This window comes from Scyliorhinus canicula, chromosome 10 (genome assembly GCF_902713615.1).
Source record: "Scyliorhinus canicula chromosome 10, sScyCan1.1, whole genome shotgun sequence".
Taxonomy (NCBI): domain Eukaryota; kingdom Metazoa; phylum Chordata; class Chondrichthyes; order Carcharhiniformes; family Scyliorhinidae; genus Scyliorhinus; species Scyliorhinus canicula.
The window spans coordinates 58,890,739-58,915,617 of record NC_052155.1 but is presented as its reverse complement, the minus strand read 5'-3'; the positions used below and the strand labels follow the sequence as shown (position 1 = coordinate 58,915,617).

Below are 24,879 nucleotides of genomic sequence, written 5' to 3'. Positions count from 1 at the left end.
AAGGTGCCACACACAAGGCTACTATGCAAGATAGGAGCTCATGGTGTTGGAGGGAACATTCTGGCATGGATAGAGGGTTGGCTAACTAATGTGAAGCAGAGAGTAGCAATAATAGGATATTTTTCAGATTGTAAGGCAGTAACCAATGGAGTACCACAGGGATCAGTGCTGGGTCCCCAACTCTTCACAGTATAAATTAATAATTTGGAGGAAGGAGCAAAGTGTATTGTGGCCAAATGTACAGATGATACGAAGGTGGGAGGAAAGTCAGGATGCAAAGAGAATGTAAATAGTTTACAGAGAGCTATTGACAGGCTAAGTGTGTGGGCAGAAAATTGGCAAATGGAATTCAATGTGGAAAAATGTAAGATTGTTCATTTGGAAGGAAGAATGAGAAAGATGGATATTATTTAAATGGGGAGAGACTGCAGAAAGCTGTGGCACAAAGAGACTTGGGGGTCCTTGTTCATGAAACCCATAGAGCTGGCATACAGGCGCAGAAGGTAACAGGGAAGGCAAATGCAATCTTTATTATTGTCACAAGTAGGCTTACATTAACACCATAATGAAGTTACTGTGAAAATCCCCTGTTCGCCACACTCGGCACCTGTTCGGTTACACAGAGGGAGAATTCAGAAAGTCCAATTCATCTAACAAGCACGTCTTTTGGGACTTGTGGGAAGAAACCCACGCAGACACGGGGAGAACGTGCACACTCTGCACAACCGTGACCCAGATGGGAATCGAACCTGGGACCCTGGTGCTGTGAAACAACAGTGCTAGCCACTGTGCTGCTGTGCCATCCCAAATGGAATACTGGCAGGCATTTCAAGGGGGCTGAAGTATAAATGAAAAGAAGTGTTGCTGCAACTGTACAAGATACTAGTGAGGCCACTTTTAGAATAAATTCCTTATTTTAGAATAAGGAAAGATATATTATCATTGGAGGCAGTATAGAGGAGGTTTACTAGGATGATTCTTGAAATGGAGAGGCTGCCATATGAGGTACGATTAAACAGGTTGGGTCCGCACTCCTTGGAGTTCAGAAGAATGAGAGGTGATAAGATTGAAACATATAAGATTCTTTGGGGGTGAGACAGGGTAAATGTTGGGAGAGTGCTGGATCAGAGGGCATTGTCTCAGAATAAGGGGGTGTTCACTTAAGATGGATTTAAGGAAGAATTTCTTCTCCCAAAGAGTGGTGAATCTTTGGAATTCTTTGCCCCAGAAAGCTGTGAAGGCCGAGTCCTTGAACATTTTCAAGGCTAAGATCGATAGGTTTTCAATCAGTAGGGAATTGAGGGTCACAGAGAGAAGACAGGAAAGCGGACTTAGTGCGTGTTAGATCAGCCATGATTTTATTAAATGGAGGAGTAAGCTTGAAGGGCTGAATGGCCCACTCCGATCTCTATTTCTTATGGTCTTATGTTTTACAAAATAAGTTTTGGTTGATAATAAATCAATCATTGAGTTTATTGAAATAAGCCTAGTTAAAGTCTCTTTTATTCTGGGTCTAGCTGGAACAAAGTTAAATAATTGGCCATTTCAGCGAGTGAATTAACTCGCCATTATACGAATGATGCAACCTGTGGAGTAGTGAAGCGAGAGAAACTGTGCTCTCCTCTCATCCCAGTTGTAACAGTTGTTTATGTTATTTTCATACCTTAACATTTTTTCTGCAATTCATATTTAATGTTCTGCCAAACCAGACCTCAGGCAGCTGCTGCTCCATTTCTTGCTGAAGAAGAATGGAAGGGCTGGGCAAACTCTGTTATTTTTGCTCCAGTAGAAACGGGAGGTGTTGGAAATGTTCAATACATTGGTAGCATCTGTGCAGAGAAACAAAGGACATTGACTCTTGATCAGAGACAGTGTAGCTTATGAACCTGAGGCTTTGACTCTGACCGTGGATTTTCCATCCCCGTGCCATGTTTTCCCGCGGCAGAGGCAGCATGCCATTGGCCGCAGTTGGGTTCTTCCAGCCCCACCAATGTCTACGGCGTTTTGCATGGTTCACTCATTGCTCCACGAGTGGGGGCAGGAACGGAAAATCCCACCCTCTGTTTTTCTCTCTCCATGGACGCTGCCTGGCCTGTTGAGTATTTACAGCAATTTTATCATAGAGGCCCTGCAGTGCAGAAGGCCATTCTTCCCATCGAATCTTCACTGACCCATTAACCTAACTTGCACATTCCTGGATACTAAGGGGCAATTCATCATGACCAATCCACACAGACAGTGAACCTTGTCCCTGGAGCTGTGAGGCAGCAGTGCTAACCACTGTGCCGTGCTTCAGATTTCCCGAATTTGCGATACTTTGCTCTCTTACTATGCCGCATGATGAGCATTTGTTAAGTATGATTAGTTTCAGTTTAAAATGAAACAACATAAAAATTAAGTCACTCAATGCAAAGTGTAAGTTCTCTGTTAATAAATTTCCATTGCGTGAATATAAATGGCAGCACGGTAGCATTGTGGATAGCATAATTGCTTCACAGCTCCAGGGTCCCAGGTTCGATTCCGGCTTGGGTCACTGTCTGTGCGGAGTCTGCACATCCTCCCCGTGTGTGCGTGGATTTCCTCCGGGTGCTCCGGTTTTCTCCCACAGTCCAAAGATGTGCAGGTTAGGTGCATTGGCCATGATAAATTGCCCTTAGTGTCCAAAATTGCCCTTAGTGTTAGGTGGGGTTACTGGGTTATGGGGATAGGGTGGAGGTGTTGACCTTGGGTAGGGTGCTCTTTCCAAGAGCCAGTGCAGACTCGATGGGCCGAATGTCCTCCTTCTGCACTGTAAATTCTATATGGCATTATTGCAGGTGAATTGGCTGGTGCTAATTTGCTAGAAGATTTTGTCATTTTTAAATTTGTAAGTGAAACCAGAACAAATGCTCCAATACAATTTGTCACTTTTAGTTTTAGTTCAAGGTATTCTCATCTGTACATAGGACTGTTGTTTGTTGTGCCTGTGGGGTTCCAGTCTTTTGCATATTGCTGTCCAGGCATTGCATAGGACCTGACCAAATTGTGCGTAATTGTCTGCCAAAGCCGTGGTTGTAAGTGTATCTTACAGAAATCTGAGTCTTCGATGGGCTTTATAAATGGAGGTACAGAGTACAAAAGCCAAGAACCTTTGCTAAACCTATATGAAACAGTTTGACCCCACTGTGACTATGGTTACCAATCATGGGCTCACAAAGGATGTGAAGGAGGGTTAAAGGGGGAGATAAAGGGCCCAGAAACAGAGTTCATAATTGTTCATGTTGGACCTGATTTATCCAGCAGATTATGGGAACATTTTTTTGCCAAATAGTCTTCTAATCTCTATGTTCTTCAGTGAATTATTTTTATACTTTGATATAAAGAAGATAATGATACAAGAAAATTGAAAAAGGTTGCTTTTGAAAATTTGCAGGAAATAGTGAAAAATCACGCAAAAAATGCATCGAAAGGCTGTTTTATTTGAGCACATATTTAAACTATGCATAAATTTATATTTGTTCTGTCAGAAGATGACCATCTGTAACATGAACCTTTTTCTCTCTAAAGCTCAGAAACGCGCTGTATGTTTCCAATAGTTTTTGTTTTTCAATAAAAACTTATCACCCATAAATTCTGGCTCTGTAGCGGCTGGGCTGAATGCCATCAAGACAAGGGTATTCATGTAGTGGTTACATGTGTGTTGGCAGAATGTAGAGGTGATAGATAGTGACTTCAGTTAGCACCTACCACTGATTTTGGGCCTCACTACTCTAGTTAATGCCCACACGAAGGTCACCCACCCCCCAACTCCTACCACGTCCACCAGTGCTATTTAATAGTTTGCATGTTAGTTTCTTTCTACCAGTTTTGTTTGAGTTTGTGGAATTATTGTGTATTTGGAAAGTGGTTTAAATCTGCTGAAGACTACAATAAGCAGTGCTGCATGAGGGGAAGCTCAAAGTTGGTACATTATTGCAAAAGATGACGTATTACCAGTCAGGAGTGCCATTGCAGCCCTCCTACCTGCCTACAGCCCTCCTACCAGCTACAGCATGGATGGGAGATGATGCAAAGTTGAGCATAAGTTGGCAGGGAGTATATGCGGGGGAGAAGCGCTCAACAATAGACCCTATCCATCTAGAATCTTCCGGGACCGCTTTCCTTATCGCTGCCTTAGCCAGGAGAAGTGAATTTTCCATCAATCATACATGAAGGAGGTGTTCATAGAATGCTGCTATCTTTTGGAATCAGACCTGCAGCCTCAGGGCTGTGCGAGTATGGCACTGCTAGTGGTGCTTAAGTTGACCATGGCCCACAATTTTTTATATTGAAGTTCTTCCAGATTGTCTCAGGCAATATAGCCAACATGTCCCAGTTGACCATCCATTATTGTATCAAAGAAGAGACAGAGGCCCTAAGAGGACAGGGAGACTTCATTATGTCCTATCTAAACAGAAAGAAGCAGACAGAGCATGCTTTGCTAATAGACCTCCTTGTGGAGCAGGGTGCTATCGACATAGGTGACTTTGTGGATGCCGTAACTCAATGCTTAGATGTACCAGAACCACAGAGGTTGCCACTCACTCAATGTGCAGTTGGTGTGCGATCATACTCATGCTGGTGAAGGCCCACCTTCCTGCTGGCAATCAAGATGCATTCATCCTGCACCTGGTGCAGTCTACTGTTCCAGCAATCTTTCAGCTGTCGCATCAAATAAGAGGGTGGCTACTGGGCAGTCTGCTCTACACCTGGTTAATGATTCTGCTCCTCAACCTAACCATGTGTGACCATTACTTTCCAGAACCAATGTCCTGGTTCACAGTGATGTGCTGCATTGTCTTGGCCATCATGAGGACTCAGCCCTTGACAGCATGGATTTGGTGAACACCTCAACAGGAGGAGGGTCGAATTTGACTCCAGTTCCCATGAATATGACACAAAATTGCATTATCAAACAGTCCCACACTGTGTCATCCCTCAACTACATATCATTACAGTGTCTTCTTGGCCACATTCTTGAAATAACCCCCCCCCCCCCCCCTCCCTCCCCATCCCCGCCTCACCCCAACAAAATAACCTAATACCAAATTTATCCCCGAAAACATTGAATGCTTGATGCAAAAGTCAACTACTCTCCATTGTGCATTGCCTTCGTAGTTGTCTTGTGTGTGTGCCTTTGCCTGGCCTGGCACTCCTACACAGTGTTACCCCAGTGGCTGCAAGATGGCTGATGGAAAGCTGTTGAATTTCAGTGGGAGAGACTGCAGCTGGCTTTGCCTTTGACAGACCGGTTTATAACTGCATCACCTCGTTGTGATCAGCAGCAGCCTGAGTTGGCTGACTGACAGGCAACGGTAAGGGCACTGGTTCAGTGGCAATGGCAGGAGCATGACTGCTGCCAACCTGAGAGAGGTCAGCAGGTTCAGGCTCCATGATGCTACTGAGGGTGCTGCCTTAGTAATCCTAGCAATGTGCTGAAGCATGGATAGTTGAACTGCTCTGAGACCCTGAAATATGATTTTAGTTCTGGTGTCCAAAGCCGCGTTGGCAGCAGTCTGAGCCTACATGGCTACAAAGTTCATGTCCTCAGTGTGAGCTTCCATTCCAGGTCTCAGATGTTAGGGGGGATTCTCCTTGTGCTCTAATGGAATCTGAGACATTGAGCTGAATTTTACTGCCCTCAAGTGGTTAGAACAGTGGTGAGTGTGCTGGTAAATTAGTGGGGACTCACACTGGGACAGCTGCCTCTCTCTGCCCTGCCACCAGGGCAGTTTCTCAGTGGTCCGCAGGAGGCCTTTGCTGACTGCTCCATGAATGTGAGGAGCTGATTTACATAACCAAATGACCAATTACCGGCAATTTTAGGGGCCCAGCATTTTGCCAACAGCAGTTTTTCCCCTGCTGGGTGGAGAGGCCACCAGTTTATGGAGCAAACTCCTTGTGGTAACCCAGGTTAGGTGGTAGGGGATGGTATTGGAGCTGGGGGCTCTGTGGGCCACAGGGAGCCAATTGTCTGAAGGCAACTCTTACCTCTTTCAGTGGGATTCTGGAACTGTCGGCACTCTGATTGAACCAGCAGAATCAGGAGTCCGCCCACTGCCCTTAATTGGACAGCAAGCCCCCTAGACAGTCAGGAGGCTGCTGCCTGCAGTAATATTACTAGGGCAACAGCACTGCTGTCAAGTCAGGACTCGCCTTTCAGCCTGAAATCAAGGCCCGAATCCCATTGACCGTCAGACACTGCATCATGGGTGGGTCTGGACAAGGTCTTATGGAGTTGGCCACCATTTCACTCTGGAAAGGAAGGGCCCCAAGCTCTGCGCAAAGTCTTTCGGCACTTTGGAACTAAATTCCTCCATGCTCCTTGACACATTCTGTTGGCTGGCCAACATGTCAACTAGTTCTGCACGCATACCATCTGCCTTTTCTTGACTCCTCTCAACAGAATTTTTGTGTGACTTAATTATCCAGAGAGCTGACACCCAGCTGATTCTTTCCACCTGGCTTGTCTGCATTCATCTCATGCACAAACTCACAATATGCACATCTTGCCCCTGAGCCGCACTTTATAGTGCACACAGTGCCAGCATATGAGATTTCTACTGTGAGTGTCATATAGAGTTACAGTGTTTCATCATTATCAGTCTCCTCTCCCTCAGCCTCCCGCAGCACTACCTGGACAGGTGTTGTCTCTCAGGTACCTGAAGATATAAAGGCATAAGGGCTGAATTGGGGTAAAGGAAGTGAGGGAAATCAAGAAGTGCATGGTTACACCATCTTCAGATTTTAAATGGTAAAAGGTTGTAGGATGAGAGCCAAGTGGGGTGTGTGTCGGCAGGAAATCCATTGATAACCATAGCCCCACCTTCTTTGGCCATTGCGGTGGGGGGGAGGAGGGAGTTCCTTATGTTCAATATCAATGGTGGCCACCTTAGCCACAAGGCACATGTCAGAGGTAAAGAAGCTGAAATGGGAAAACAATTTCTCTCCATAAAAGCAAATTACTGCGGATGCTGGAATCTGAAACAAAAGGGAAAATGCTGGAAAATCTCAGCAAGTCTGGCAGCATCTGTAGGGAGAGAAAAGAGCTAACGTTCCGAGTCCGATGACTCTTTGTCAAAGCAGCTTTGACAAAACAACTTGTTGGAGAAAGTCTAAACATAGCAGAGTTTTTTGAAGCTGTGGGATATCCTTTTGGATATGGTCCCAGGACACGTTTAGGAGAAGGAAGGTGTCCTTTGGGAGGGGTAATGTGCCCTTTGGTATTATTGAAAGTAGACATGAATGCATGTAAAACGTGGATAAATTTATTGGAACTATCAAACTCATTGGAACTGTCAAAGGGAACTGTCAAGTTGTCAGGGAATTGCAAATCTCCTGTCCTTTAAATATTTGAAAAAAGTTCTCTGCAGTTCAAAAATAAATCAGTGCTAGCTATTTCACTCACTCTGTTGACATAAGCCTGAGGGATAAGCATTATAGATTCATGCTGAATCACTGATTTGACAACCTATCATTATCACAGTGTTATTTTACAATTTGATTAAAATCTCCAAATGCTTACAAAGTCTTTCAAGCGGGAATATGAATACAAATGCTTGTTGTCATAAGGATTAAATATTTTAATGAAGCTAAATTTAGTGAATGGATCTTTATCAATTAGTTTTTTTTTAAACCGTGTATTTATCAATAGACACTTAATAACTTTTTAAAATCTCAGCATGGGTCCTGAAGTCTGTCCATGGTGGATACCGTGTCAACTGGCGTGGAAGTTGTAAGGGAAAAAGGTGGTGGGTGGCATGGCTTGGCATGAGTTGGCACTAAGATGGCATAAGGACTATGAAGGACTATGGTGGTGGGTGGAGAGGCAGAGGTTGACATGGATGGGGCATCGGGGTATGGCTTGTGAGGGCCGAGGGCTGTTTTTTGTTGCATTCATATTTCATATATTTGAAAAATGTCCTGGGCAGCTTTTCCTGGGCTCAGTTGGTGAGCCAGAGGAAACATTTAGGCCTTGGTCTCATCGGATGTAATGTTTCAGCTGATGGAAAGTTGAAGTTGCATGGGAATTGGGACTTCTCATTACCTCACATGCTGTTACATTTGACAGCTTTATACAAGTTCATAGAAACATAGAGAATAAGAGCAAGAATAGGCTTGCTGTTCTGCCTGTTCTGCCATTCACTATGATCATAGTTGATCATCCAACTCAATAGACTGATTCCACCATCCTCCATATTCTTTGATCCCCTTTGCCCCCAGAGCTATATCTAACGCCTTCTTGAAAACGTACAATGTTTGGGCCTCTACCGCTTCCCGCGGTAGCGATTTCCACAGTCTTACCACTCTCTGGATGAAGAAATTTCTCCTCATCTCAGTCCTATATGGTTTACCCCGTATCCTTAAACAATGGGTGGGATTTACCGGATGTTCACGGGATATTCCAGTCCCACCGATGGCGCATGGGTTTCCCAGCAATGAGGAGTGCAGTCAACAGGAAATCCCATTGACAACGGTGGGACCATAAAATCCTGCTGGCGGGTCGCCTTTTCCGCTGAAAAACACGCGACGGGTTGGGAGGTAAATCTCGCCCTATATCCCCTGGTTCTGAACACCCCCACCATTAGGAACATCCTTCCTGCATCTACCCTGTCTCGTCCTGTTAGAAGTTTAAAAGCTTCTTTGGGCTCTTCTGAACTCCAGGAAATATAATCCCAATCATCTCAAACTTTCCTCATATGTCAGTCCCGCCATCCCAGGAATCAGTCTGGTAAATCTTCGCTGCACTCCCTCAAGAGCAAGAACCTCAGCATGGTAGCATGGTGGTTAGCATAAATGCTTCACAGCTCCAGGGTCCCAGGTTCGATTCCTGGCTGGGTCACTGGCTGTGCGGAGTCTGCACGTCCTCCCAGTGTGTGCGTGGGTTTCCTCCGGGTGCTCCGGTTTCCTCCCACAGTCCAAAGATGTGCGGGTTAGGTGGATTGGCCATGCTAAATTGCCCGTAGTGTCCTAAAAAAAAGTAAGGTTAAGGGGGGGGGGGGTTTGTTGGGTTACGGGTATAGGGTGGATACGTGGGTTTGAGTAGGGTGATCATTGCTCGGCACAACATTGAGGGCCGAAGGGCCTGTTCTGTGCTGTACTGTTCTATTCTATTCTATAACCGCATTCCTCAGATAAGGAGACCAAAACTGCACACAATATCCAGGTGTGGCATAACATTGCAAGGTCCCTCAGTGTCCCTAGAATTAGACTGGGAAATAACCTTGCTAGGTTGTAACTGAAGAGTCAGCTCTTTTAACATAGGCCTGCCAGGGTTATGGTCGGAGTGCACAGCAGATTTTCAAGGTTGTGTGTTTTCAAACAGATCCAACTGATGTAGACATATTTAATGTAAATGAAGCGTTTTAAACAATGGTAGAAATAATAGGCAACATAAATATAGCCATAAGGTGTTTTAGAGCTTTAATTTGTTGGGTGACTCAGATCCAGTCATGGATCCTGTTGTTGCTTTATTTTCCTGTTAACATTTCCCTGCACACTCATTGTTAGTCAATAACAGCAGGTGGGAAGCTGCAACACAACAGCTCTTCCTGAATGGTGGTTACTTAATGGCACAAGATAAACACGGTCATTAAAAGGGATACTCAGCAGGGGAAAGGTTGATTGAAAGGAAGAGGTGACCCACTGTGTGGCTGATTAGCATACTCGTGTAAAACTTGTTGACATAACAGATTTAAGAATGTAGTTTTGAAACCATGGTAATGCTAATATTTGGAGTTGCTTAAGTCGGCATTCTGTGTACCGGAGTGTGGGAGGAACAGATTTTTATTGCAAGTAATTCCTTAGCAACGCTGCAGATAAAAGTCACATTTTCAAACAGCAGTCAATGTTTTTCTGTGCAGACAACTAATTCTGGGTGCTGGAAAAAAACATTTTCTGAATAAGTGGCATGTGATCTTTTTTTTCAAACAAGGCTTTCGCTATGTTGGGTCACACAAGATCTCTCTTCCCTTGACCCAGAACGATTTTCACAAAACCAAAGATTGAATTTTACAGAAGACATTTATTCCCATGTGGTCTGTAGTAGCATGGTCCCTTTAAGGGGGCCTCTCCATAGACCACATGACCGGCTTGGGGTCAATTGCGTGGGCCAATAGGGAGTTTGCGCAGCGCCCTAGGAGCAGGACTTCAGGCAGTGTGGACTAAGGAGCTGAAGTGTAAAGACCTGTTGTATAGTGTTCTGTGCCTGTTACTGAACTGCCTTTGCCTTTCATCAGTAAACCTCTTTGTTTACTACTGGAAGGCCTCCAGTGTATGTCTCAAAGCAGCACCACATGGTCATTATGTTTGTACAACCTTCTGATACCAGTTATAGCAACCAGATTCAGCAATGTTGAGGGTTTGAAAATTATGGAATATGGTGACTAAAATGTGAGGACTTCCTTTTATTTTTACTGAGAAATCATGAGTAATGTATATACATGTGGAACACGGTTGTTAAATGTGATTGTTAAATTGCATTTAAATGGTTTCACTTAATTTGAAAACGTTTCATTCATTCCCATCCTCCGCCAGTTATTAAGCCATTTTTCTCTCTCTTGCCCCATCTCCCTAATGCTATCAGTCCAGTAGCTGTCACTCTTCTCCCCATTCACGGCGAAGCAGCAAGATGTAAATAGGATCTGGCAGCAAAGAAGAGTTGAGGGTGGAACAGGGTAGGATGGTTTTCACATGAGAATGCAGTTTTCATGATTCCACAATAAAATAAATGTCAGCACGCCTTCCCAGACCTTTGTGTCCGTCATATTGATTATGCTTGTTCAAGAGTGTTTGCAATCATTACATCATAGCTACTCATTACAAAGTTGTTTTACCTCTTCCGTGCAATTGCAAAACAAATACGAACAGCATTTTACACCCATTGTAGAATGGAGAAAAAAAACATGGTAAATTTTATGTTCCATTTTTCAGCCTCAAGACACTTTATTACCATTCTATAAAAGACACACATACATACAAATATTATTCTGTGCATCAGTTCCTTATTTTAAGTACTTCAGAGACATCCTAGGGAATTTCAATTTGTATTTTTTTCACCACTTGTCTCCCATCTTACCTCCCCTCTCTACTCAAGAGATGAACTGTTGCCCGGGTGCAATTCCACGGACAGTTGCCTCCTGCATTCTGTCATTACATGTTTATAAGCCCTTACAGCAAGTGTCAACATGCTTCTCAACCATGGGGAACATTGCAGCCTCAACCAACCACCTGACAGCTGCATACAATGATCAGGGATGGGAACCTGGAAGATTTTCCCTTCTCCAACCTAGGAGCGCAGAGCCTAATCCTCACTACCCCTCCTGACTGAAATTAGCATAGATTGCAGATCAAATCTAATTTGTACAGTAATCTGGGCACAATTTGCATTTAGATTTTCATCTGGCTACAGCTATACTGCAGCGGATGTGGTATCATAGTGAAATTACTTTCCAAGTATACTTTATTCCAGGTCCACAGCACAGTCATTTTATATGTTGATTATAATTACTTCAGTAGTCTTATTAAAAATAATATTCAATGTTGCCAGTCTCAGTTAATGAACCGAACAATGCATCATGAACTGAAATAGTGACTTTTTGATTTTACACACATATCTCTATTTTTGTTAAATCAATATTTTTTTCATTTTAAATTGATTTTTTCATTTTTAAACACACACAGACATGCTTAAGGACCCAACAAAACAATTAACACATCACCACATTAAGTAACAAAGTGGAAGTTACAAAAATCTAAATTTACACAAGCAGAAAAGAATCGTAAAATCAGACCCCAGAAAGACATCTTCTCAAAATAAATTTTCCAAGAAAGCTTCAAATGTTTTCTTGTTTTTTGAATTAACTTATAATGCCCAGACCATTAAAAAAACTGTTATATTAGCGTAGCTCAGTGCATTTTTTTGCTGTTGCAATTTTTTGCTGTTGCAATTTTCATCAACACTAGCATCGAGGACAGACCAAGTATCAAAATACTACAGCTTGGAATTGTGTGATTCTTATAAAAGTACAAAAGCAAAACAGTGGCAGCACAATAAAGCTGGATTGTAAAAAAAAAAGGTTCAATCCCATTTTTGATATACCTTTATTTTAATGAGTTTTGTGCTCAACAACAAAGATCTGATTGCTTTCAACTTGGCACCCAGTGCCAGCGCAGAACACTTTCCAAATCTGACAGACAGCACAGGTCTGATGCAGAGCTATACACACCCTACTCTGGCAAATAATATGCCTGTTGCAGCAGTTAGATTTTCCCTTTACTCACGCCAGCTATCCTCGTGGCCATTCTATCTGAAATTTTCCATTTTGTATTGCACTAGAAGACAAGACTGCCCAAGCTTATTGAACACGAGATCCTTAAAGCCAGCAGAAAGAGGACATTTTTACCCCATTAATTTGAACCCAGACACCACAGCTGTAAGAATAATCTGCTAACTCATTACACCAATTTGTTCCAAAATGTATATAGTAACAATCTGACATAAAAGTGCTGTACTTGCAATTCAGTATTTACTCTTCCAGTGGCTCACTGATCAGTGTGGAACAGGGGTACACTGACCACAGGTCCACATAGTTTGTGTGTACGTTAATCTCAAATCACTTGACGCAAAAGTCCCGCCATTGGTGCAGAGATCATCAGTAAAGGCCTTTCATCATCCTGACTAAAATTTACTAACAGCACACACTATAGGATTAACCTGCAGCTGTTTTTGGTCCATGTAGAACCATGGTTCATATTTAATGGCATGTCACCTATTAAACCAATAGTGAAGCACAACTTCAATTACTTAAATTTGACTCTACAAAAAAAAAGGACTAGCAATGGGTTTCTAATTATTTGACGTTAAATATTGGGGACGCTTTCCATTCATTTCAAATTTTAAATGTGGTTCTGGGTGCAAAGCAGTTATAGAATATGCTATTCTATTCTTATAGCCTCATTGCAAAAGCTAATATATTATTCAGCTGCCACATCTTTATTCGAATGTTATCAACACACTCAACCACATTTTAATTTTTATCAGGGCAATATCTTAGCACCTTAATCTTTGAAAGCAAATGATAATTTGGAAAACAACATATTCAAAATATTTCAAATGCAGATCTTGAAGAATATTTGCTCTTACACAACAAAAACATACCACATAAGAGGGTTCTATGTTGACATTGTACAGTGATTGTTTGCCACTTTCAGAGGTTGAGTGCATCTTTGTAAACCTTTATAATGAGGTTTTCTCCCAGACATGAAAGTAAACCTGCTAATTTGACAAACAGACAGAAGAGACCCTACTCTGTGAGTTTTGAGAAGTTCAAACATGCTATTATAGCATATTATAAAAACATTTAAGTAATTTCTAACTAGCTAGTCATTCCAGTAGCCAGGCCCTGGAGCATGATATCGGTGTCATTGTACAATTAGTTATCAGTAGCACCAGTCATCCCTGAGCACTAAAAATAAGAAGCCCCATGAGAAGTTCATGCACATAAGAAAACAATGACTGCAGCATCAAAGGTTGGCTTGGCAGATATTTTTCATATCCAAATGGTCACATTTAGCTATTCAGGCGAAAACACTTTTAGGCCAAAAATATTTCCACATGCAAAATAAGTGATAAATCTATTGCCACGTTAAACGTGATCACACAAAATTACAAAGGAACTGCAATAACCATTATCTTTAAAACCTGTCCTTTGTTCCCCTCTTGTTGCAGCAGCGCATCACAGCATTGTTTTCTTTTGTCATTAACATTTCAGTTCAATATTAATATAATGGAAAGTTACTCAAAAACAGCTGGCAAAAAAAACATAATTCAAACATAAATCTTATTTACAGAGCACTTTCTTTGGCGTGAAGCCCAAGACGGAATACGAGAAGAAAGCTATCCTTGGAACACAAACAATTTCAACAAACAGCAAAGCCTATTTATCTGGAGTGCAGCCGAAGCTACATATTTACAGCATCTATTCCTCCCTCACCCATCTAATTCCCTTTGCTGCTTTCTCATCTTCTCCTGAAGGCACAGTAGATGTTTATCTGGATACAGCCCTGACAGTGCCAGCAGCCATCCAATATTCTGCCCAGAGGCACCCAGTGTGTGCAAACCTAGACAATAAATGCTGTCAGGTTATTCACCACAGAGAACATCACAGCCAGCCATGTTGTCTTCTGTGATGTTCACACGTCCATTTTTGCAGGAGAGGTCACTGGATAATTTTCAGGAGTGAAAATTCCGGCTGCATTTTTCTCCTTGTTACCCCAGTAGTGATTTTATCAAGTGCAGAACCTCCAACGCTGCTCTTGCTGAAATCAGATAACTCAGCACTGCTCACCTGTCAGAGTATATATGAAGACGTATTTATCAAGTATTTTCTTCTTAGCAAACATGAAACGCAATAATGAAATTCGGAACAAACTGTATCATTGCATGACTGACATGTAACTTCATCTAATCTGAAATGGTGCATTGCTCATATCACTCATTACGCAAAGGTTTAGACATAAACTAACCAGTTTAAGGCTGAGGCATTTAACAAAAACATTGAAAATCTACGCTGTTTCATTTTGGATGCCAAAATATAATTCCTGAAGATAGTGCCTCCTTTGTGAAGTGCAGAGGGTACACTAGCTTGTCCAATATGATTGGTTTGTCTTGTGCTCACTCAGAATCATCTTTTTACATATTCCGTTAACTATAAAGGAAATAATAAAAATAGCCATAGCGGCATTTTGGCAAGAAATATTTGCAAACCGGCATAAAACGAATTTTAATTAAAAATCTCTTCTTTTTAAATCAAACAGATCCTAACAATAAAACTCCAAAAGTGAATACTCCACAGCCACATCACTCAAAATAAGATTCAAATTAAGGTTCTAAAAAGTGGGATTGATGAATGGCATTCCAAATATTACACATCACTTTTATTGGAACAATGGAATGTGATGGATGCACGCTTTTTTAAGGGTTTTGTAAAATTCTAGTTATAAATAAACGTTTCTGGTAAAATCAACACCAAATTAAATTGTATCAAAGCTTTTGTCAAACGCTAAAAAGAGACAAATTTGTGAAAGGATCTTCAAAGACTCTGAAGTTGACCCTGCATAATAACTTCCTTCGGGAGCAGTAGATATTCAAATTTCTAGCATTATGCTAGAGGTATAGTTTCACTCGCATTCCCTGCTGCTTTTGCATCTATTTTATCACTTTTTCTGGTTTTCGTTCGTAAAAATACCACTGCCAGGATCAAACCTATGGAAACATTTTGTGAATTAATGTTATTATTTAAATCACTTTTCAAAACTAAAATAAATGACATTTTAATCACAGAAACTCTTATTGAGCCTTCAGCTTGGTTCTAGATATACACCTACCTATGACAGCAAAGGTTCCGAGCAGTATTCCAACTGCAAGACCTACTTTTGATGGTCCAGATTGCTGTTCTAGCGCAATGTAACACTTGTGTTCTTTTGTGCACTTACAGATATCAACTAGGGAGGAAAAGAGAAACAGATATAATGCACACTTTTTAATTCTTTCACAGGATATGGGCGTCGCTGACTAGGCCACCACCTGTTACCCATCCCTAATTGCCCTTGAGATGTTGGTGGTGAACCGCCACCCTGATCTGCTGCGTTTCATGTGGTGTGGGTTAGGAAGGGAGCTCCATGATTTTGACCAGCGTCAGTGAATGAATTACTACCAAGTTCCAGGTCAGGATGATGTGTGGCTTGGAGGAGGACTTGCAGGTGGTGGTGTTGTTCCCATGTATTTTCTGTCCGTGTCTGTTTTGGTGATAGAGGTTGAGAGTTTGGAAACTGCTACCGGAGGAGCTTTGGTGAGTTGCTACAGTGCATCTTGTCGATTGTACACACTGCTGCCACAGTGCACCAGTGGTGAAGGGAGTGAATGTTGAACATGGTGGATGGGATGCCAATCAAAAGGCCACTTTATCCTGGATAGTCTTGAATTGAGTTTGTTAGACCCTCACTCACACAGGCAAGTGGAGAGTATTCAATCACACTCCTAACTTACACCTTGAATATGGCGGTCAGGTTTTGGGGAATCAATAGGTAAGCTTCTCACCACAGAATTCTCAGCTTCTAACCTGGTCTTGTATCCACAGTATCTATATGATGAGTCCAGTGCGGTTTCTGGTCAATGGTAACCCCCAATATGTTGATAGAAATCGCAAAGTTAAATACCCAAATTGTGGTGCTTTACATACATCTGATACCATCACATGACTATACACTGGTGCAGTGCGCAGCATACTAGAAGCTTCACAAAGAAGCCTAAGTGAGGCTTAAGTGTGACACTCAAGCCAATTCTCAAGCCAACATGGGATGGGCAATAATTGCAATCTTAGAGTCAACCAACATTCCGAGAATGAATTAAAAACAAACATGAGCTCCTACCCTGCCATCGAGCAAATGGCTGAACTATCACAGACTTTACGGTCCCTTCATACCCAAGCACTTGCCTGCTGGGCCCACCACTCACAAAGTTGCAAATATTGCATGTTACTGCCAACTGATAGGTGGTGCAGTTCCCCACGGCAACATATGCCGGTCAGAAAGAGTGATATGTGGACTCGACTTAGAGTTTGGGAATTATCAGGTGCTCCAAAGACCAATATGAACAAAACCTCCCTCAATGACCCAGACTATTTCCCAAGAAAGTGAAATGGGAGCGACAATCTGACAGCCCTCTTCGGAAGATCAAATCGCAAACTTTACAATCGCTGTCACTACCATACTTATAACGCAACCAAGCTAAAGAAGTTAATGACAAATTACGCTGTAGCCAAAAGATATGCCAACCCCAATGTACCAATATATTCCTCTGAAAGTACAATGCAACAACTTATACGGTGGCTTCATTAAATATACTTTTTCCTAAGGAAAATCAGATATAAAAAGCAGAAATTACTGAAGATAGATGGGGATTTAGGGCAGGGGCTGCCTCCTATATGCTTTTTCAATGTTCTTTAATATGACTGCAGATAACATATTTATTTTTCTTTTAATCTTTCATATCCAATATTTGCATTTATCCCCTATCTTTCATTTTTACTTACCCTAACATTTTCTCCAGATTTACTGACTCACACAGACCACATTAAAGTTTTGGATAAATTCTCTATATCATGCCATATAATAAAACTCATTTACTCAATTTTATTTGACAGATGGAGTTTCAGTGTGAGCCAAAATTGGTGAAGAGTGGAACACAGAAATATTGCCTCACACATACAGCTAGACTGATTTCAGATTAGAATGATTAAAGTCAAGGAACTGATAAGAGGAAGAATTTTGGTTTGGGAAAGATTACAAAGGAATGTGTCATATGCTTAAATCATCCTTCTTTGAAACATGTCCTAGCATGCACAAATAGTAAGCCTCTCAGCTGGCATCGACTGAAATGGCAACCAGTAAAAAAGACTGGGTTGGGACACAGATTTTGTGGCAAGCACAACATACAGATTAGCCTGAGGAATACAGATTTGAGAGGATCTGGCACACAGCTGGCTTAACCATTCCCAATGCGGCTTGACCATATAAGTCTCACCTGGCCACAATCTCTGCAGAAACAATTCGCTATTCTAGGATCATTGTGGAGAACAAAAATAACATGTGATTTGTTATCATCATTACCAATAATTTCCTCAAACCCTTCTTTTCTGCTTCCTCTCTCCTTAAGTTAAAAAGTGTGAGGAACCCATGGATTTCTTGACTAATCAGTAACATGGCTCTACTGCTTCCACCCCCCTCCTCCCATTGTCAACCAAAATGAATGTCTCCGCGACCTCCTCTATCTAGTCCTGAAACTCCCCAACCCTTTCTCGTTCTCTCCCACCTTTTCATGCTTTGCTGAGCTCATGTTCCCAAGGAACCTACTTCATGGGCTTTGACTCCCCCCACCTTCCACTCAACTGTCCAATTTCCAATTTCCCTTCCTGGTACTCAGATAAATGACATTGTAAATCCCTTCTTAGCCTTGGCTACTGGAAAGTAAAAGGTTAATTAACATCAGGAGTACCTGATCCTGATGTAACTATGATGCAGTGTTACATGCCTATGGGACTGAGACTGAGATCTGGTGGGAAGTAGAACTGCAACCTCATGTACAGTACTGAGAAATGTGGGTTAACTCTTCCTCCTCATGTGTGCGGCTTAGCATCATCCAATTCAAGGTGCTGCACCGGGCCCACATGTCCGGGCCTAGGATGAGTAGGTTCTTTGGGGGCGAAGACAGGTGTGTCAGGTGTTCGGGGAGTCCAGCGAACCATGCCCATATATTCTGGGCATGCCCGGCACTGGAGGAGTTCTGGAAGGGGGTGGCGAGGACGGTGTCGAGGGTGGTAGGATCCAGTGTCAAGCCAGGCTGGGGACTCGCGATTTTTGGGGTTGGGGTGGAGCCGGGAGTGCAGGAGGCGAAAGAGGCCGGTGTGCTGGCCTTTGCGTCCCTAGTAGCCCGGCGGAGGATCTTGCTACAGTGGAAGGATGCGAGGCCCCCAAATGTGGAGACCTGGATCAATGACATGGCGGGTTTTATTAAGCTAGAGAAGGTCAAATTTGCCCTGAGGGGATCAGTACAAGGGTTCTTTAGGCGGTGGCAACCTTTCCTCGACTTTCTGGCTCAGCGATAGGGTACTGGGACAGCAGCAGCAGCAACCCGGGGGAGGGGGGAAGGGGGAGGAAGGGGGGGGGGGGCGATGACTATGTTTGTTTATTTAATTTTAATTTATTTTTAAGTTCTCTTGTTGTTCACTGGGTTTGAGGGGGTGGGGGGGATGTGATACATGCGTTGATACGGTCTTGGGGGTGTTACAGTTATTATGGGGTTATTTTGTTGCATTTCATTGTTTGTTGTCATATTTTCTGTAAAAAATTCCAATAAAAATTATTTTTTTTTAAAAAAAGTACTGAGAAATATATGGATCTGTAAATAAATAAGATTTTTTTTTACAAAAATACATCTTTGGTGGGTTTATTAGGGTAAGAGGCAAACCCTAAATAAACCGGATCTGTACTCGAAACTCAAGGCAAAACAGGTACTGCCCTCTTTCCTTTCTGAACTTCTATCTTCACCACCTTTTCTAAACTCTGCTGCCCTTACTAATTACTACCACAAGCTGCAACACCTGCTGGTTGGAGGTCGCACACCAGCCAACTATGATATACCCCATAGACATATCAGCACATCGCTAACCCCTCTCTGCATTAATATGTTATCCCTCAAGTTGACATTGGTTCTTTTGCCATTTATGTTAAGTCTAGTTCTCAACCTTTCCATCAGTGGGAATAGTTTCTCTCTATCCCCCGCATCCAGACCCTCTATCAAATCTCCTTTCAAACTTTGCTTTTCTAAGAGCAACAAGCTTCTCCAAACTATCCAAGAAACAGAAGTCCCACATCCCTAAAACCATTCTGGAAGCAAACCCTTTTTAGAATTCTCTTAAAAACTTTCAGGTCACTCTCAAAGTGTGGTGCCCAGAATTGGATACAATACTCCAGTTGAGGTCAAACCAGTGATTTATAAAGGTTTACCATAACTTTCTTGCTCTTGTATTACATGCCTGTATTGATAAAGCCAGGATCTCACATGTCTTATTAACAACTGTCTCAATCTCCCCTACCATTTTCAGTGATTTGTGCCCTTGTATCCTTATGTTCCTCCATGTTCAATCAGAAGAAACGTGATTGCTTATTTTGGGCAAATAGAATTTGAATAGAGCAAAGGGAAAAAGAGGAACGCACATTTTATCTATTACTTTTCACAACCAATAAAGTACTTTTAAATTGTACCTACTGTTGTAATATAGGGAACTTTAGGGGAAAATATAAATTATACCCAGATGTGTTCAAGATTGCTGCAAACTCTAGAACTAGGGATAGAGGCTCACGCTTTGAAAAATGCACAACTGTTAAGATTTAAATATATATAAAGTGATTGTAGAGAACAAGCTATCCAGAGAGGCATTCAATGTGGAAAGATTTAGCAGAGATCTACTGGAGAGAGATTATTTTTTTTGGACCAATCATATAAATTTGTAGTTTTGAACTCATGGGTCAGGTTCATAGATCAGAAGACAAAAGAAAATTATTCACTTACAAAGAGGTAATTTGTAATATTTATTACAATCATGCACTAAGGTTAGTATTCTAAGCCAATAACAATTAACTATTACCTGTCATGATACTGTTTCCTTGTAGAGGTGGAGAGCCGTTGTCAGTGATTTTCAAAGGAATACTATATTTTATCTCTTCACTGTGTGAACCAAAGGCCAGGGTGACAGAGGAATGAGTATCTGTGAAGATGATCATGCTGTAGTGACATTGTTCAGGTACAAGAATTTGCATACACATCAAAGCGGTTCCAAAAATAGATTTCACCTTACTGTTAATCAATCCCAAATATTTGTTCTATTGAAATAAAATCGTAATTAGGTTATTTTTGTTGTAATGTTGTAAGTATGTGCCATTTTTCACTTCTCTGTTAGGTTCCTTTAAAATTCGAAGTGTCTTTAACACACAAACGGGCCTAAATTTGGGCCACAAATAAAAATCCAGAAGCAGGTGGATGAGGTGAGATTGCTAGCCCTCAGCCGAAGCAAGGCACAGCTGTCCGAGTTTCCTTTGAGCCTGAAGTACTCTCTCTTCTAATAGGCGCAACTCACCTATTAGAGGAAGAAATTAGCTAATGTTGCAGGTTCTTGGGTGCCACTTTATATATTAATCATTTAGTATTCTCACTCCTCACATCTCAATGTGGGGTTCCCTTCTAGATGATGTTCTTGATGTTGTAGGGTATTGGTTAAGTTCAGTAAGTCTGAAGAAGTCTTCAAGTCATACACAGGTTAAGTATAAGTTTCTTTATTCTTATAACTATTTACAAATAGACAGTAAAGAATACAAGCTAGGAGTTGTCTCCATGCTTGCTGGTACACAGAACTCTAACCAACACTTAACTGACCCTGGGTGCTGGTCACGTGTTCTCTTATACCACTGCATGGCGGTACTGTACTCAGTCCCACATTAACCCTATCTGTGCCAGACCGTCATACTACAATTTCCTCCAAGAATTTATCAAATGCTTTTCAGTGATTATAGTGTCTTACATTGTTATTACAATCATACATTTACATTAGACTCAGGGGTCTTGCAAGAGGACTAGAGGATCAAAAATGTTGCGCCCTTGTTCCAAAAAGGTTATAAGGAAAACCCAGTAATTACAAGCCAGTCATTTTAACACCAGTGGTGGGCAAATATCTAGAAACTAGTATTTGGGATAGAATTAGTAGTCACATGTAAAAATGTGGGTTGATTAGGTAGATCCAGCATGAATTTGTGAAGGGGAAATCATGTTTAACTATCTTGCTGGAAGTTTTTTGGGGTAACAGAAATAATCCATGAGGGTAATGCTGTGGTGTGGTGTACCTGGACTTTCAGAAGGCATTCCATACAGTGCCACACAACAGACTTGTGAGAAAAGTTATAGTTCATGGAATAAAAGGGACAGTAGCAATGTGGATACAAAATTGGCTGAATAATAGGAAGCACAGAGTAATGGTCAATGGATATTTTTTGGGCTGAAGGAAGTTTTATTGTGGTGTTCCCCAGGGGTTCGATATTGGGGCCCTTGCTTTCCTTGATATATACTAATGATCTAGATCTTGGTGTGGAGGGAGATTTGATAGAGGTGTGCAAGATTATGATAGGTGTGAATAACGTAGACACAAAAAAGCTATTCTCATTAGCTGATGGAAAAGGACTAGGGGGATACAGATTTAAACATTTTGGTAAAGTAACAGGGAGAAATGTGAGGAAGGCGTTTTTAACACAGCGAGGGATTAATGACCTGAACTTGCAGTCCGCGAGGGTGTTGGAACCAAAGGTGGTGAATGATTGCAAAAATAAATCAGATGGCGCTGGTAGAAAATCAATTTGCAGAACTACAGGGATATAACAGGGCAATGGGTCGAACTCAATTGCTCTAGGGATAGTCAGCATAGAATTAATGGGACGATTATAGGAACATAAGAACATAAGAACTAGGAGCAGGAGTAGGCCATCTGGCCCCTCGAGCCTGCTCCGCCATTCAATTAGATCATGGCTGATCTTTTGTGGACTCAGCTCCACTTTCCGGCCCGAACACCATAACCCTAAATCCCTTTATTCTTCAAAAAACTATCTATCTTTACCTTAAAAACATGTAATGAAGGAGCCTCAACTGCTTCACTGGGCAAGGAATTCCATAGATTCACAACCCTTTGGGTGAAGAAGTTCCTCCTAAACTCAGTCCTAAATCTACTTCCCCTTATTTTGAGGCTATGCCCCCTAGTTCTGCTGTCACCCGCCAGTGGAAACAACCTGCCCGCATCTATCCTATCTATTCCCTTCATAATTTTTAATGTTTCTATAAGATCCCCCCTCATCCTTCTAAATTCCAACGAGTACAGTCCCAGTCTACTCAACCTCTCCTCATAATCCAACCCCTTCAGCTCTGGGATTAACCTAGTGAATCTCCTCTGCACACCCTCCAGCTCCAGTACGTCCTTTCTCAAGTAAGGAGACCAAAACTGAACACAATACTCCAGGTGTGGCCGCACTAACACCGTATACAATTGCAACATAACCTCCCTAGTCTTAAACTCCATCCCTCTAGCAATGAAGGACAAAATTCCATTTGCCTTCTTAATCACCTGTTGCACTTGTAAACCAACCTTCTGTGACTCATGCACTAGCACACCCAAGTCTCTCTGAACAGCGGAATGCTTTAATATTTTATCGTTTAAATAATAATCCCGTTTGCTGTTATTCCTACCAAAATGGATAACCTCACATTTGTCAACATTGTATTCCATCTGCCAGACCCGAGCCCATTCACTTAACCTATCCAAATCCCTCTGCAGACTTCCAGTATCCTCTGCACTTTTCGCTTTACCACTCATCTTAGTGTCATCTGCAAACTTGGACACATTGCCCTTGGTCCCCAACTCCAAATCATCAATGTAAATTGTGAACAATTGTGGGCCCAACACGGATCCCTGAGGGACACCACTAGCTACTGATTGCCAACCAGAGAAACACCCATTTATCCCAACTCTTTGCTTTCTATTAATTAACCAATCCTCTATCCATGCTACTACTTTACCCTTAATGCCATGCATCTTTATCTTATGCAGCAACCTTTTGTGTGGCACCTTGTCAAAGGCTTTCTGGAAATCCAGATATACCACATCCATCGGCTCCCCGTTATCTACTGCACTGGTAATGTCCTCAAAAAATTCCACTAAATTAGTTAGGCATGACCTGCCTTTAACGAACCCATGCTGCGTCTGCCCAATGGGACAATTTCTATCCAGATGCCTCGCAATTTCTTCCTTGATGATAGATTCCAGCATCTTCCCTATTACCGAAGTTAAACTCACTGGCCTATAATTTCCTGCTTTCTGCCTACCTCCTTTTTTAAACAGTGGCGTCACGTTTGCTAATTTCCAATCCACTGGGACCACCCCAGAGTCTAGTGAATTTCGGTAAATTATCACTAGTGCATCTGCAATTTCCATAGCCATCTCTTTTAGCACTCTGGGATGCATTCCATCAGGGCCAGGAGACTTGTCTACCTTTAGCCCCATTAGCTTGCCCATCACTCCCTCCTTAGTGATAACAATCCTCTCAAGGTCCTCACCTGTCATAGCCTCATTTCTATCAGTCGCTGGCATGTTATTTGTGTCTTCCACTGTGAAGACCAACCCAGAAAACCTGTTCAGTTCCTCAGCCATTTCCTCATTTCCCATTATTAAAACTCCCTTCTCATCCTCTAAAGGACCAATATTTACCTTAGCCACTCTTTTTTGTCTTATATATTTGTAAAAACTTTTACTGTCTGTTTTTATATTCTGAGCAAGTTTACTCTCATACTCTATCTTACTCTTCTTTATAGCTTTTTAGTAGCTTTCTGTTGCCCCCTAAAGATTTCCCAGTCCTCTAATCTCCCAGCAATCTTTGCCACTTTATATGCTTTTTCCTTCAATTTGATACTCTCCCTTATTTCCTTAGATATCCACGGTCGATTTTCCCTCTTTCTTCCGTCCTTCCTTTTTGTTGGTATAAACCTTTGCTGAGCACTGTGAAAAATCGCTTGGAAGGTTCTCCACTGTTCCTCAACTGTTCCACCATAAAGTCTTAGCTCCCAGTCTACCTTAGCTAGTTCTTCTCTCATCCCCTTGTAATCTCCTTTGTTTAAACACAAAACACTAGTATTTGATTTTACTTTCTCACCCTCCATCTGTATTTTAAATTCCACCATATTGTGATCGCTCCTTCCGAGAGGATCCCTAACTATGAGATCATGAATCAATCCTGTCTCATTACACAGGACAAGATCTAGGACCGCTTGTTCCCTCGTAGGTTCCATTACATACTGTTCTAGGAAACTATCGCGGATACATTCTATAAACTCCTCCTCACGGTTGCCTTGACCGACCTGGTTAAACCAATCGACATGTAGATTAAAATCCCCCATGATAACTGCTGTACTATTTCTACATGCATCAGTTATTTCTTTGTTTATTGCCTGCCCCACCATCTCGTTACTATTTGGTGGCCGATAGACTACTCCTATCAGTGACTTTTTTGCCTTACTATTCCTGATTTCCACCCAAATGGATTCAACCTTATCCTCCATAGCACCGATGTCATCCCTTACTATTGCCCGGATGTCATCCTTAAATACCAGAGCAACACCACCTCCCTTACCATCCACTCTGTCCTTCCGAATAGTTTGATACCCTCGGATATTTAACTCCCAGTCGTGACCATCCTTTAACCATGTTTCAG

At 42.0% G+C, this 24,879-nt stretch overlaps 1 protein-coding gene across 1 annotated transcript in view; it reads right to left on the bottom strand.

Moving 5' to 3' along the window:
• Nucleotides 1-10,930: 10,930 nt before the first annotated feature.
• The window catches only part of cdh17 (cadherin 17, LI cadherin (liver-intestine)), a 147,574-nt gene continuing 133,625 nt past the window's right edge, over nucleotides 10,931-24,879 (bottom strand). The window contains exons 16-18 of the mRNA XM_038809032.1: nucleotides 20,226-20,345; nucleotides 15,406-15,522; nucleotides 10,931-15,283 (exon numbers count right to left, since the gene is read on the bottom strand). Of these exons, the coding sequence (XP_038664960.1) occupies nucleotides 15,180-15,283; nucleotides 15,406-15,522; nucleotides 20,226-20,345 (341 nt within the window). The 3' untranslated portion in view covers nucleotides 10,931-15,179. The remainder of the gene's footprint in view (nucleotides 15,284-15,405; nucleotides 15,523-20,225; nucleotides 20,346-24,879) is intronic.